Here is a 14,008-nt window from a genome sequence, read left to right as displayed (position 1 = left end):
TTCATCTGACCACTCTTTAACCAGCCAAATATTAGGTGTTGGGCTTGAAGTGGCAGATGAGGATCCCTCCACATCAAGGGAACAAGGAATAAACACTCCAGGGAATGATTGCCTGCCTGACCTGAGGTATCCTAACTTAGGAAAGGAGGAATTGCCTTTTCTGTCCCTTAGCGACGAAAGGAGCACAGCCTAGCAAGACTATTTATAATTTTATCAGATTGCAGCAGTGTTGGGTTTTTTTGACATGACATTCTTCACCCAGAACTGAGCCAGATTCTCAGACCTCTGACTTTGGTTTCTGCTGGTGAAGGTTTTAAGCCTGTGTTTCTTTGTTGACCTGCATTTAAGCCAGGGTAAATCTGTGTGCAGGCGTTCTTGCATTTGATTTCGGCTTCACAGAAGCTACTTGAAATTAGATACACCCCGTGCAGGTAGACCCCAAGTTTTCTCCTTCAGGTCAGTCAGACAAGCCGTTGGGTCCAGATGGCTCCTTCGGTGCTTGTTTGTCGAGTCAGGCATATTCCCTGCCCCGCGGGTTACTGCGAGCCAGTTCAACAAGCCCTGGGCAACCAGGTGGAGAAACCGTCTCATTCAGTTACAAGCATTTGCACTCATTTGTGGCAGCAGCTCTTTCATTATGACCGCCAACCTCTTCATGTGGTGGAGTGCAAAGCCATGGAGGCGTCTTAGGCGCGCTCTTGCGTAACACCAGCTCTCCTCTTACAGTAACCGCTGACCAGGAAATCGCACGCTGCACACCCCGGTTCCTACTCCTGACCTATTTCTCTCCCTCTTGATAAGCCTAGGGCGCGGGGTCGCCCTCGCTTGTTTTGCAGGGAGAAAACGAGCCTACGTTTCTCTCTTCAGAGATAATTACCTTGGCATTGGGTTTGGGGCAGCTAAACGGGTGTAAGCTCCTGCGCTGCTGCTCTTAAACACCCATCAGCTTAGCTTAAGAGTTGTCCTAGCTGGATGAATTATGAAGTAGCTAATTAAGAAAGTGCAGAGGCAGCTACTTAAGGAAGTCTCACCCATGGGTCATGAGGTTTTGCAGCCAGCGCTATCAACTGCAAACCACACACCCCTCAGTAAGTCATGCACCTGTATGTGGGGACTGTTTCTAAATAAAACGAGCGACAAGGGTTATTTCCTTCTAATGGCATAATTCTTAGAGTGCAGTTGCTTGTAAATATGAGACTGATTATTTTTTAGGTGCTGGCTTTTGCAATGAGGTAGGTGGTTGGCTCTCATTCCCAGCAATCTAAGAACATGGCAAATGAGTTTATGCTTCTTGTAAACAGCGTAGTCATACCACTACCAAGAGCAAGTACAGTTCACAGCTGAGGACCAGCCTTTGCAAAAGTCTTTGCTTGTTTTTGTTCCCTTTGCAGCAACGGACCCAGCCCCTGGGTGCCCAGCTGGGCATCTCTGGCTCTGAAATGCAGCTTAGAGCAGCCTTTAGGGACTCGGTTGTTTTAGCAGGAGGAGAAGACACGGCTGTAGGTTTAGTAGTAGTCCTGCAGTTTCTTCTCGTAACCTGCTGGGCTAAGCAACATATGGTCACAGGTTAGTATCTGAGCTTCGTGACCTTTCCTATTCCCTTCCTCTTCTGCTTGCCCCTCACCAATGTCCTTCCCCTGCCCCCTTGATCACTCCTCCCCTTGGCTTCGCCTGTTCTGGCAGCTCAAGCAGGGATCCCGTTGCGTAGCAGCTCTCATGGGATGTTGGAGGGAGCATGCTGCAGAGGTCCCCTGCATCAGCGTGGGCTGGGAGGCACAACAGTGGTGTGAGCCCGGGTAGATGCCTCCTCCCAAACCTGCGTGGTGACCTGTGGATGTATTGGCCTGCAGGTCTGAGTCTTTGGACCCTTGACATCAGGCTCCTGGGGATGTTTGAAGGGACTACAGGCCAGGTCAGCCTGTTCCACAAAAATCATTGCTTTTAAAAGTTCACAGAAATGAAATATATAAAGAATGCAAAGCTTGCAACCTAAAAGCTTGAAACAAGCCAAGAACTGTTTGTGTTTGGTAAGCCAGAGGAGCAATGGCTTGAAAACCCAGTAGCAGACACGGCTTGTTGAGAGTTAGACCTAACAGACAAAATTCTGAGGGGATGAGAGATTTGCTGGTCAGTCCCTTGGGGATCTGTGGTTTGGTGTTGACATGATGGGGTGAGTTTCCATATCAGCTGTGAGTTCTGGCTGTCCTGGCAGGTGGCCTGAGAGATCAAACCAGAAACCTGTGCCCATGTCATCATTAAAAATGCGAGACTTCCTCTCTTCCACTTCTTCCTCTTCTTTGGTCTCTGATACTATTTCTAAACTTGTGCTTAAGCAGAGTCTAGGTGCGTGGGCCAAGTCTGCATTTTCTTCAGCACCATTACAATGTGGTGATAAAAAAAAAAACCAAACCACTTAAAATGCCTGTGAATGCCTCAGCAAGCTCAGAGCTGCTGGTGGGGATGGACCTGTGTGCTGCTGCTGGCTTTCAGGAGCTGAGAAGATGCCAGCCAGGCTCAGCACCAGAAATAAACCACGATTTCTGTCTTTGCTACTCACACAAACATTTTCCATCTTTGCTAATTATTCTTCATACGTCCAAGGCTGGATGGTGGTAGCACCTTCAAGTCCTCAGCTCTTCAGCTAAATCCATTCGCTCCTAGCTTTTCTTTGCTTTTTTTTTTTTCCTTCAGAAAACTAGCTCATTTTTTTTCACCTTTTTCTGTAACTTCAACAAAAGATTAAAAATATTTTTGATGCTCTTTGAGGGTCGTGGACTGAGTAAGCTCTACTCAAAATAATGTTTTCTGGGCATAGCTTTCTATGAGTGAGTTTTGTTGGTTTTACCAGTACAGAGTCATGTTTCTGCTTTATGTGCATTTTTAGTAAGTGCAATATATTTGTATCATGATCAGGGTTCCCCGTTCCAGTAGATGAATAGAGTTGGTTTATATTCTCTCTAACTTGCCCCTTTCATTTTGGGGGTTTTCTTTTTATTTCGGACTCCTGAAATCCGTACTCTGGCCTCCTTCACGTTGTAAGGCTTGCTGGAGAGTCGAATCTACACCAGCTTTTACAGGCATCTGGTATCTGTCCAGCTTGTTTTGATAACTGGCAATGAAGAGCATGGTCATCTGTCCATTTGCTACACAAATCCAATTTCACCCTTCCTGTTCTGCCGAGCTTTACTCACAGGTTACCAAGCAATCTGGCTGCTAGGATGCTGATGCTCAGATTTTGCAAACTGACATGAAACTGAGGCAGGGAGCAGTGCTCAACGGGAAACTGGAAACCTTTGTGTTGAAGAGGGGTTCGCAGCAATCTCCGCTGCCCACACCGTCATGATACCATGTGAGGACATCAAATAAGCAGGAACTTGCACTGAAACTTTCCAAAATGAGAAAGAGCAAGCTTTATGTGTTGAACCTCAAACGGGTAAGAGCTGTGCAAGGGTGAAAGAGGGCACCTACTCTCTTTGGTCTCCTGTCATGATCATTATCAACTGTAGTTGTGAACGTTTGCCCAGAGAAACAAAGGCACCGATTAGGTGACCTCGTGGCAGGGTGCACTGATTTGGCATTACTCTGCTCCTTATCAGCTGAACGCAGCAATGCGAAGGAAGACCTCTTAGCTCAGGATGCCAGGAGTTACAAGAGAACCTGCAGTAGGAACGAAAACAGTCCTGAGGCCAAATGCACCCAGGCATTCATACTATTAAACACTTCTGCAGGAGCTTGTACAACACCCAAGCAGCTTGCAGAGGCGAGCTTGAAGTTGGCGTGAGGCCCAGTAAATAAAAATGTTGTGCCCTAAGGCATGGATTTCTCCGAGTTGGCAAATGGTCCAAGGGAGAATGATGCTGCTGGAAGGGGGACTGGTGCATCTTTGCAGCCCGTCAGCAGAAAGCTGTCAGCGTTTTGGTACTCCAGCTGCGTCATCTCTTGCTGACCTAGTTCTGACTGTTTCCACATAGTAGCTGTCTCTCAGCATTGCTAACTAGTCTCTGTTACTCATGTGCCAACTCCAGCTAACTGCACATCACTACCAGGTAATAAAGGGTGGGACTTACTGTAATTTTAACTGCTAGAAGTTACCTGGGCTGCTGCAGACAATTTGCCAAAGCTCTTTTTATAGCAAGTGGTAGGACATTGAGAGATTATCTAATGGACAAGGCAGTCAGCTCTACTTCAGTCTTCCTGGACTGATATTTATTTAACTCCTTGAAAACCTCAAAGGATGAGTGTTCCTTGATGTTTTTTTTTTTTTTTGTCAGTCTGTTTCCATGCTTAATTTTCCTGGGACAGCTAGTTGGGTGAACTTCAGGACCTGCAGGAGACCTTAAGGAGACCTAGTTGGAGACAAGGTAGGAAAACAAGCTAAGTTAAGGTCACGTATACTGCTAGATACCTACATATGGGCAAAGTTATATCAGTGTTTGAAGGTAACTAAAGGTGTGGGACAGGAGTTCACTGTCGTGATTGCAGATACCGTGATCACTGAGAGTTAATTAATATTTGCTTGGACCAGTGTGTATCTGCTAGGTCAGAGGATGGTATGAAACCTGTGGCTGTGCTGTGAGTTTGGGTTACAAGCTGATCTATCTGATTTGGCCTGGAGTAGGTTTGGGAGGGTTTAGGGTTACTGGCACAGCTGGAGGGAATAACTTCCAGAAGCAAAAGCTGGGATGATCACATCTCCAGTGAGCACGGCTGGATCTGGAGAAGATGCTTTCACCTGAGAGGAGCTTGCCTCTCCTTAGGGACTTGCCTGCCTGGCTTCTGCATCCCTAGAAATTCTCGATTTGCCCTTGCATTTGCCAGAGCCTGGGAAGGGTCACACCTCCCCGAGACGACAGCAAACAAACCATCCACGTCTTCACAAACCAGCCTGTCTTTTGAAACACGGAACATTTTCATCTGAGCACTTTTAACCCAAGCGTGCTTTAAATAAGCCCACCTGCAGAGCTAGACATCCACCTACACAAGTCCCATCACAACCGTGGTAGAAGTGCTGTGTCAGCGTGCTCTACATTTGAAGCACTAACTGCTGGCAGCGAACGTATCGGAAGGACGTGAGCACGGAGAAAATCACCATTGCAGTCAGCAATATGTAGTTAATGGCTTCAGTTATCCACCTGACCCACTCCTGTCCCCGGGTAGTGACCCTTCTCTGCAGAAAATGTGTTGAAATGGGTTGGAGTGAAATTCTAGATGGTGTGGGAACAAAGTTAAAACTGAGCAGTGGAAACACGCTCACCATTTTAAGGGAGGGAGGTTCTTTTTTCTCCCAAAGCAGCATTCAAAGTGTTGTGTTGAACTTACCTTCACAAATCCCTTTCCAATTGGGTAATTACCTATCTCTACAAATCCCTTTCCAATCGGGTATTTTCCTATCTTTACAAATTCCTTTCCATCGGGTAATTAGGTGGATAACGGGGTAGTTACCCACTGCTTTTTTTTTCCTAGTCTGTCTTCAGTGTGAATCTGTTGGGTGCCACTTGCTAAAAAATTTTCCTCCAGGTATCTTTAGTTTCTCTATCAGTAAAATGGTGTTAATGATCAAGCCCTAACTTTTCGATGGGCTTTACATTCTACTGCAGCAGAGCTAGATGTTATTAAGAGGATTTTAGGTTTTAGCATCATGCAAATCTCTTACATGGTCATGATTGAGTGATTTTTTGCCTTATCAAAAAGGCTTTTTTAGCAAGAAAGGAGAATACCACAGAGTTATTTACTATTATTTTTATTACACAAAGATAAATAAACAGATACATTATTATTAATTGTTCCACCAGCATAAATAAAATTACATAAATAAACATTTCAAGGTATAAACTAAAGCTGTGTAATGAGTTCCCAATACTTTTTCAGCCCAACACATGAAGGTGTCCAGATTCTGAAATTATAGAATTCAAGAATTTTGGGGAAAATAATGTTTTTTTAAAAAAACTGAGACTTCTTCATTTTTAATATATTGTGATAAATTCTAGCTAATCATTATTGTTTCAGTTTCACAGAGACTGAATCAGGCCCCTTCATTTCATTGCAGGCAGCTCTGCTGCATGAATCCCTGCTCTTACACTACTGCCTTCAAGCCTGGTGTCGGATCAAGGGGGTGACACACGTGCAGCCTACAGTGATTATTTTCTTCTCCAGCCGGTATGATTGGTGGCAACCCTTCTGCTCCCTCCGGAGGACGAGGATCTCCTGTTTGATGGGGACGGAGTTGACGCTGTGGTCCAGCTGCCCGTTCAAATTCACACACCTGGAGTGGCGGCACTTGGCATCAGCAATCACTTGGGGGAAACGGTTGTGGTCCTCATCGATCCTGTAAGTGGACATGAAAGGAAGTATTTGAAATGGAAATGCTGCTGCGTCTCTGGAGCCTTGATGGTATGGATCACTATGGGCTCCCAGCTCAGGAACCTGCACCTCCTAGGAGACTGCCTCTTAAGGGGCAGTTGACCCTCTGCTGCGGTAGGTTTTTCAGTGTAAATAAAGTGAAAGTAGGTAAATACTGCAGGTTTTTAAATGTAAGGCAAGAATGCCAGGACTGCATGCAACTGCTTTTGCAAAGACCTTGCTTCGAATTGGCACTGGCTTTGAAATGATTCGAGCTTCCCCAACATGTTGGACTGACTAACAGACCCAAAGACCTCCAGCACCCTTCCAAAATGTGAAATGTTCTTAGGGCCTAATGTTGATGTTATTAAACCACCATTGAATCTGGTGCAGTGTTAGCCCTCCGAGGTCTTTTTGCTGATCTCTTAGGCAAAGAATACTTCTGAAAATAAAGCTGGCCCCAATGTACAAATAAATTAATTAAATCACAAAAGTAATTTGCTTTGCATTCTGCATGTTGGCCTAGACCACGCTTTTGCTCTGTGCTTCTTTTTGTGCTGATTTCAAAGAGGATTACATGGGCTGTGGACACCCTCGTATTTCCAAAATCTCACAACAGTGAAGCACCAATAACAAAGATGTGGGCACAGCCTCTGCCTTATTCTTGACCACTGCACTAGGAGCAGACAGATCCAATCTGGCAGTGCCACTGACATCAGTGGGTTTGATACCTACAGCATCCCAAATCAAGACCGTGAAGCACATCAACTTATGTTTGGCTAGGTGACGACTCCAGGCCCAGTTTAAAATTGAGCACTTTGCACCTCCTTACTACAGCGCATGCCATTTTAGTGTCTTTCTAAACCATAAGGACAGAGATCATACCTGTAATCCCACGGAGCCAGAGAGCGGCTGCTGACATCAAGAGTCGCTTTGGTGTCCTGGTTCATGTTGCTGATGCTTATATTGACTCTCACAGTTTGAGGGAATTTTGAGTCTTTTTGGCTCATGCATCCAGCATACGCTTGCTTGAAGAGGTTCTCCGGCTTGAGCCCAGGCTGGATCACCTTCCCATAGGCAGGACTGCTGGCTGACAGCATGGCCAGCAGGACTAAGAGCAGTGATCTGAACTGGAGACAAATGGTGCATTTTAGGACACGACGCAGGTACAGCTGCTGTAACACAGCACACCTAACAACCCTGCTGTCTGGCTGGGGAATTCACCCACAGTCAGCCAAGCTGGTAGTTAAAACCTATACTGTAGGTTGGAGCACATGCAAAAATGAGCCATATATCACATCCACTCTTGCTTTCATTAACTAATTCTTACAGTGCTGCCAGGTAGGGTATACATTCAGTTGTAATTTGGTGATAAAAAATTTCAATTACACAAAATAATATAATACAGGAGATAGCAGAAAGGAGATAACAACAAAAAGACACTAAGGTTGCGTTTTCAATGTATTTCTTCCCTTCAGAGTCTGTGGCAGTAGCCCCGTTCCCTAATATACCCGTACAGTCTCGTTGCTGCCCCATGCTGGTGCTATTTAGAAGTCTCCCATTTTAGTTATTTTCAATTATTAATGGTTTAAGCAAGCATTTTAAAGGTAGGTCCTGGCAGTCATCTATTAGAATCCAAATACGTCTCTGTCAGGTTGGGGGAAAAAAAGAACCCAGAGCAAGTTCTTACCAGAGAAGCAGAAAGGATCGGAGACATCTTCCTTCCTTCTCTTACTGCGGCTGGTGCTTGTGCTGGGCTCTGTCGAGCTGAAGATGTCTGGGCACATTTGCTGCTGGACCTTTTATAAGGGCTTTTGTGCTGTCCTAGTTAACGTGGAGTAGGTGTTTTTTTCCCAACGTTAACTGTGGTTTCTGACCATAGCTTAAATTAAAAAGTGTATGCATATACATTCCATTAACGCAGGTGGAAGACAGGATATGGGCTCACCCTTTCTTAGATCTGCAGATGATGTCATTACTGTAGCCATGTCACTCAAGGAGTAACAAAAACTCAATCATGATATTAGAAAACCACCAAAAAAATGGCATGCACTGTAGTAAGGAGGTGCAAAGTGCTCAATTTTAAACTGGGCCTGGAGTCGTCACCTAGCCAAACATAAGTTGATGTGCTTCATGGTTTTTGTTCGGGATGCTGTAGGTATCAAACCCACTAATGTCAGTGGCATTGCCAGATTGGATCTGTCTGTTCCAAGGTTAGGCTGAAGCCTTTTCATGCTGAATTGGGCAGATATGGGACAGTTGGCCCCATCCAATTGCTCTCCATACTTGCCATGTGCTGCCACTTGCATTGGTGTTGAGGGATCCAGGTTCCTTCTCAAGCTTCTATTTTTTTCTCGGATTTCTAGTCTGGATCAGGCTATTTTTATTCATGTCTAAACCTCAGGAGTGATATATCAGTTTTGATCAGAATGCTTTGTGATAGTGAGTTCCCAAATTCAGTCATTCACTATCTGGGAAAAAAAACTGTGAATATTGTTTTTGAACTTGCGACCTTTTGATTTCACTTCAGGCTCTTGTGCTATGAGACAGGGCTTTGATCCTAAGGAAAGGGGTCTGGGAAGTGTGATGGATGTAGTTAAACCTTCAGTTCTTAAGTTAGGGAGAGGACAGAGGGATTCAAGAGAAACCTTGTGAAGGCTGTGAGATGCAAAAGGACTCCTTCTCTAGGCAGGGAAACTGGAAGGAACTGCAAGCACCTCCTCCATGGTATATAGGTGACGGAATGCTACACTTGCAGATAGTGGGAGCTAAAATACCTTGCACTGTGTAGCCCCCAAGCATTATAACTCCCTGTGTCCCAGCCTTGTGCCCTGGGTGACAATGATCAATGATCCCATGTAGCTCCCAATCCCACCCTGCTGCCTCTCCATCCCTGTAAGACCAATATACTGCAGCTGTGGTGTACCCTGCCATGTTAGTATTTAAGCATGCAATATTTAAATCCATGTCCTCAAGTGGACAGACTCCTTTTGGCATGGTGACAGTCAGGATCACTTTTATTTTTCTAAGGTATTTGTAGAGTATTTTTCTACGTTTTTACTAAGATATTGTAAGCTGCAGACCTGGAGAGGTTGAGGCATGGTGACAGTCAGGATCACTTTTATTTTTCTACGGTATTTGTAGAGTATTTTTCTAGGTTTTCACTAAGATATTGTAAGGGGGCTGCAGACCTGGAGAGGTTGAGCTGCTTAAGACTGTGCCCTCTTTTGATTTTGGGTCACCGTTGCTGCTCTGGCTGGTAGCAACTGCTTCAATTTTTGTTCTTCTTAGGCAGATGTCTTGATGAGCCCTGAATGTTCATTAAAAGCTTTGGGCTTGACCCTGAAAGAGACCTTGCTTGCAAGTAAGGATGTCTGTATTCGTTCCACTCATCTGCTTTTAGAGACATAAATCAACAACCCTCTGGTAAGTATTTTGGTCACAGAGATGTATGGAATGCTCTGGGACAGGGTGCTTCTGTGGTCAGGGCTCAGAGCTCTACAGTTAGGCCAGTCAGCAGCAAAGTAGGGATGTGAAAATTTTGGATAAAGCAGCTACTGGACCAGAAACTAGAAACTTGATGCCTCTCCCAGGCAAATATCCCAGCCTACCGAGTTGTCATCTTCTTCTCCCCAGTAAATATTTCATGGCATAGCTAATTAGGGCAACTCAACATCTCCCAGGGAAAGACTGTCCACCCGGAATGCTACAAAACCTGGCACACAGAGAGAGGGGTAGGCTGATATCTCTCAGGCTGCAGCTTCTCAGGTAATGATGCTGATTGTAATGAACTATGAGATATAATAAATCAGCGACACCATCTTTCTAATGAGGTCCCTGAGAAGCTGTTCGGAGAGTACGTGGGTGATGGACAGACACCAGTATGTTGATACTTCTCATAGGCTGAATTTCAGAGAGAATCTTGAAGAAGGGGCTTATGTTTTAGAAAGGAGGGGGTGAACGTTGACTCTATCCTTCTCTTTAACATGTCTTTCTTAGGAAATTACTCTCATCACTTTGCTCTGACACTGGGTTACCAATAGCTAGGATGTGCACCATAAAGTAACCCTCAGAGTAACAGCCTTGATGCACTGATGTGTGCCTTTTCTCAGGTCTAATTGTGGTGAAGTCTTCAGATTAAATGATGCAAATAAGGTGTGTTTTTTACATTTGCTTAATCTTTACATGCAAGTCCAAATTTTACTCACCTTGTACCATCCAAAGGAGGATGTAAATAAGGGTAGAACTTAGTTTGTGGTTTCTGGGATAGCCATGACCTTGTTTAAAAGATGCTGATGCCTGAAAAGTTAAATGTATAATTCAGTTTCCCTCTTAGAGTTAGAGATGTACAGGTTAAAGGAAATGGTTCCCTCAAAAGGGGTTTTCTCTAATGCCATTTACTGAAATATCCATTTAAAGTGGGTCAGTTAAATCTCCAATTTTAGAAGCAAGAAACATCTCAAAAGCCTGCAAGGTAGCAGAAGGTCAGGTTCAACCAACCTGACCCTAAATCCAGGCTTGTCTACTCTAAATGTGTCAGTGGTTTTGGTTACTTCAGTACTTGAAAGGTGAAGAGTTAAGCATTCAAACATGGCTAATGTAACGCAACATTGCAAAGGTGAAAAAAAAAACCCCACCCAACCGAACTTTCCATGGCTTATTTTGAACCATAAACGCATTTGTTTGCAATTGTTGCAGGCAAGATGAGAGGGTCTCAGGAGAAAATATACCTCTTGCAATGCTTCCAAGTCTGAATTATGCAAACAAAGCTCTCACATTTCTGACTCCAAGATTTTCCCAAGTTCCAAATAGTTATTTTTTCCAATGCTTCCTGGTCTGAAGTCAAAAGAAAAATCGAACGTGATTTTTTCCATGTGATTTGAATTTATCCCATGGCATTTGCTTTATTCTGACACTAAGCTCTCTCTCAACTAGCAGTTTCATTTCTGTATGCAGAAAGAACTCTGTTTTGTGCTTTTTCTATTTTCATGTCTAAGGACATAAAACCCAACTGTTTTTATAACCTATGTGTATGGTATTGTGGGTAGGTGCCATAGAAAACGCTGAGACACTGCAGAGCTGTATGTGCTGTGACTTTCTATTAAAATCAACTTAAGCAAGGAGCAATCAGTGCTGCACTTAACAGGAGCTGCAGTTACTGGGAGATCTGGGACACAAAAGCTTATTGAAACAGAAAAAATTAAAGATTATCTAAGGCCTCTTGAAATCAAACCTAGCCCTTCTCTTGGCTCTGGCGAAAGCTTTCTTGAGATTAAGTTGCTACTTAACTACCTTACCCAGCTGAGGTCCTTCAAGCACCCAAAGCTGAGTGTATTGGCGTTGATGACACCTTCTCCCCTCAAAGTCACAGCCTGAGTCAGTGCCAGAGCTCTGGCCTCCCGACTGGGCTTTCAATAAACCAAAAGAGAAATGGCAGAAACCTCCGGATACTTCAAATATTTTTCTTTTCAATCACTATCAGTTAAGTTTATGCTACTTTTTGGAAAATAAGGAGCTTTTCTCTTTACATGTAGGAAGATAATTAATTTTCTTTTTGGAGAGAAAGCATTTTCTTCCCCTTGAGTACATGTTCTTATAAATCCCTGTAAGCTAAGCAATGCTCTTCCTCTTACACACAAGCATTGCACAACCCACTGTGCACGGTGGAGGTAATTTCTAGGAGATCATTGATTAGACTGAGCCTGAGGCCAGTGGTTATCTGAGAAAAACTCAGAAGTTGGTGGGGCAAGGCTCCGATCACCCTGATTAAACACTAGAGTTTAATTTTAGTTTAGTTTATTTTAACCCTGCTCTGCGCGGATGGTTGGATCAGAGACATCTAGAGGTCCTCTTCAAACTGGTTAAATCACTGCACCGATCTCACAGCCCTTGACCTTCATACAAAGGACATGACAGAAGAGGTAAAACAACCTTTTTGCTCTATTAAACACCCCTCATTTTCCTCCCCAGCAGCTGCAGTAGAAACTATCATCTCCTACTGCATGCCTAATTTTTCCAAACACAGCCAAACTGGTATCACAGTTATTCATCAGCTGTGGTTGCTGTCAGCGGTTGGCACATCTGCTGCATGACTGATAGCTAATAGATCTTCAGTAACTGGGAAGTCAACACAAAAGCAAGTAGCCCACTCAGTTCATCTTTTTGATTGCTGTTTGGAGGGACAAGAGAAAAAGAGGGCTTCCAGATATGAGAGTTGGATTTAACGAGAAGCAGGAATTTTACGCCTGCACTGTAGTAATTAATAGATGATTAATATGCAACTGTAATGTAGTCCAGGTCAGTGGAGAGGGGTTTCAAGCTGCCAGGAGGTGGGTGCAGGGTGTGACTGACTGCTGAGATTACAGCCACATCCTGATCATCAGCAGTATCACCACTTGTGTTATGTTAGTGCCCAAGGGTTCGTTGCAAAGCTGGGCTAAATTAACATCTAACACCCAATGGAAGGGATGGTATCTTCTGGCCAGCACAAGGTGCTTATCTGCATGTAAAGGAAAGTTTGAGAAATGCAATGACTGGCTGATGAGAGGGGATCGAGGTTGAGACCAGATCATCAGAGGTTGCAAAGATCTTCTTTGAGCACAGATCATGGAATCACAGAATTGTTTGGGTTGGAAAAGACTTTTAAGATCATCAAGTCCAACTGTTCCCCTAACCCTGCCATCCCACCCCCAAACCCTGGCCCTCAGCACCTCCTCTGCCCGGCTGTTAAATCCCCCCAGGGCTGGGGACTCGACCCCTTCCCTGGGCAGCCCCTTCCAGTGCTTGACAGCCCTTTCGGGGAAGAAATTTTTCCCGGTGTCCAACCTAAACCTGCCCTGGTGCAACTTAAGGCCATTTCCCCTTCATCCCATGCAGTTGTAGGCAGCGATGAGGGCTCCCCTCAGCCTCCTCTGCTCCAGGCTGAACCCCCCCAGCTCCCCCAGCCGCTCCCCAGCAGCCTGGGGCTCCAGACCCCTCCCCCGCTCCGCTGCCCTTCTCTGGACATGCTCCAGACCCTCCAGGTCCTTCAGGGAGGGAGGGGCCCAACCCTGACCCCAGCATTCGAGGGGCAGCCCCCCCAGTGCCCAGCACAGGGGCATGGTCCCTGCCCTGCTCCTGCTGGCCACACCACTCCTGCTACAAGCCAGGATGGTGCTGGCCCTCTTGGCCACCTGGGCACCCTGCTGGCTCATATTCAGCCGCCTGTCCATCAGCACCCCCAGGTCCTTCTCTGCTGGGCAGTTTTCCAGCCAGAGTATATTTAATGTGTCTCCTCATTCATTTGTTTTTGTGGTTATTATTAATGTTAATGATCAAATAGTTTTGTTATCAGTTAACGTTCTCTTTGTCAGTGCTTTATTTTCATGGCTTCAAAGACATCCTGTGGCAACACATTTCTCAACCAGTTATAAGCTGTACAAGAAGAAACCCTTTATGCCTAAAATTGGCTCATATTCAAGCTGGTAGAATGGTTTATACAAGCAAATAACTCATTTTGAAATTCTCTGTTTGCTGTGCTATCTGCTCGCATCCTGTGTCTCGCCTACACCTCGGCCCCAGCTAATGGCAGGAAGCAGGGGGAGAAGGACTTGGGGTCCCTGCTGCTGCCCTGCACCCAGCAGCTCCTGCCTGCAACACCTTCCCCATGTCCATCTGAAATTTCACTTCC

General features: G+C 45.0%; 1 protein-coding gene across 1 annotated transcript; it reads right to left on the bottom strand.

Annotated features, from left to right (window-relative positions):
- Nucleotides 1-6,087: 6,087 nt before the first annotated feature.
- Nucleotides 6,088-8,056, bottom strand: IL17A (interleukin 17A). Its single transcript, XM_009644597.2, has 3 exons — nt 8,030-8,056; nt 7,225-7,469; nt 6,088-6,325 (listed from the first exon to the last, which is right to left on the bottom strand). Exons 1-3 carry the CDS (start codon nt 8,054-8,056, stop codon nt 6,088-6,090), a joined length of 510 nt encoding a protein of 169 aa, XP_009642892.1.
- Nucleotides 8,057-14,008: the final 5,952 nt, after the last annotated feature.

Source organism: Egretta garzetta, unplaced genomic scaffold (genome assembly GCF_000687185.1).
Source record: "Egretta garzetta isolate BGI_Z169 unplaced genomic scaffold, ASM68718v1 scaffold628, whole genome shotgun sequence".
In the NCBI taxonomy this organism is placed as follows: Eukaryota; Metazoa; Chordata; class Aves; order Pelecaniformes; family Ardeidae; genus Egretta; species Egretta garzetta.
Note: the sequence above shows the minus strand (reverse complement) of the source record. Positions and strands in the feature narration are given on the sequence as shown.

Coding starts and splice junctions, on each gene's coding strand:
- IL17A (XM_009644597.2), bottom strand. CDS start 8,056: ATGTCTCCGATCCTTTCTGCTTCTCTG. Junction 7,470..8,029: donor CGATCCTTTCTGCTTCTCTG/GTAAGAACTTGC, acceptor ATTTGTCTCCAG/TTCAGATCACTGCTCTTAGT. Junction 6,326..7,224: donor CTGGCTCCGTGGGATTACAG/GTATGATCTCTG, acceptor GTCCACTTACAG/GATCGATGAGGACCACAACC.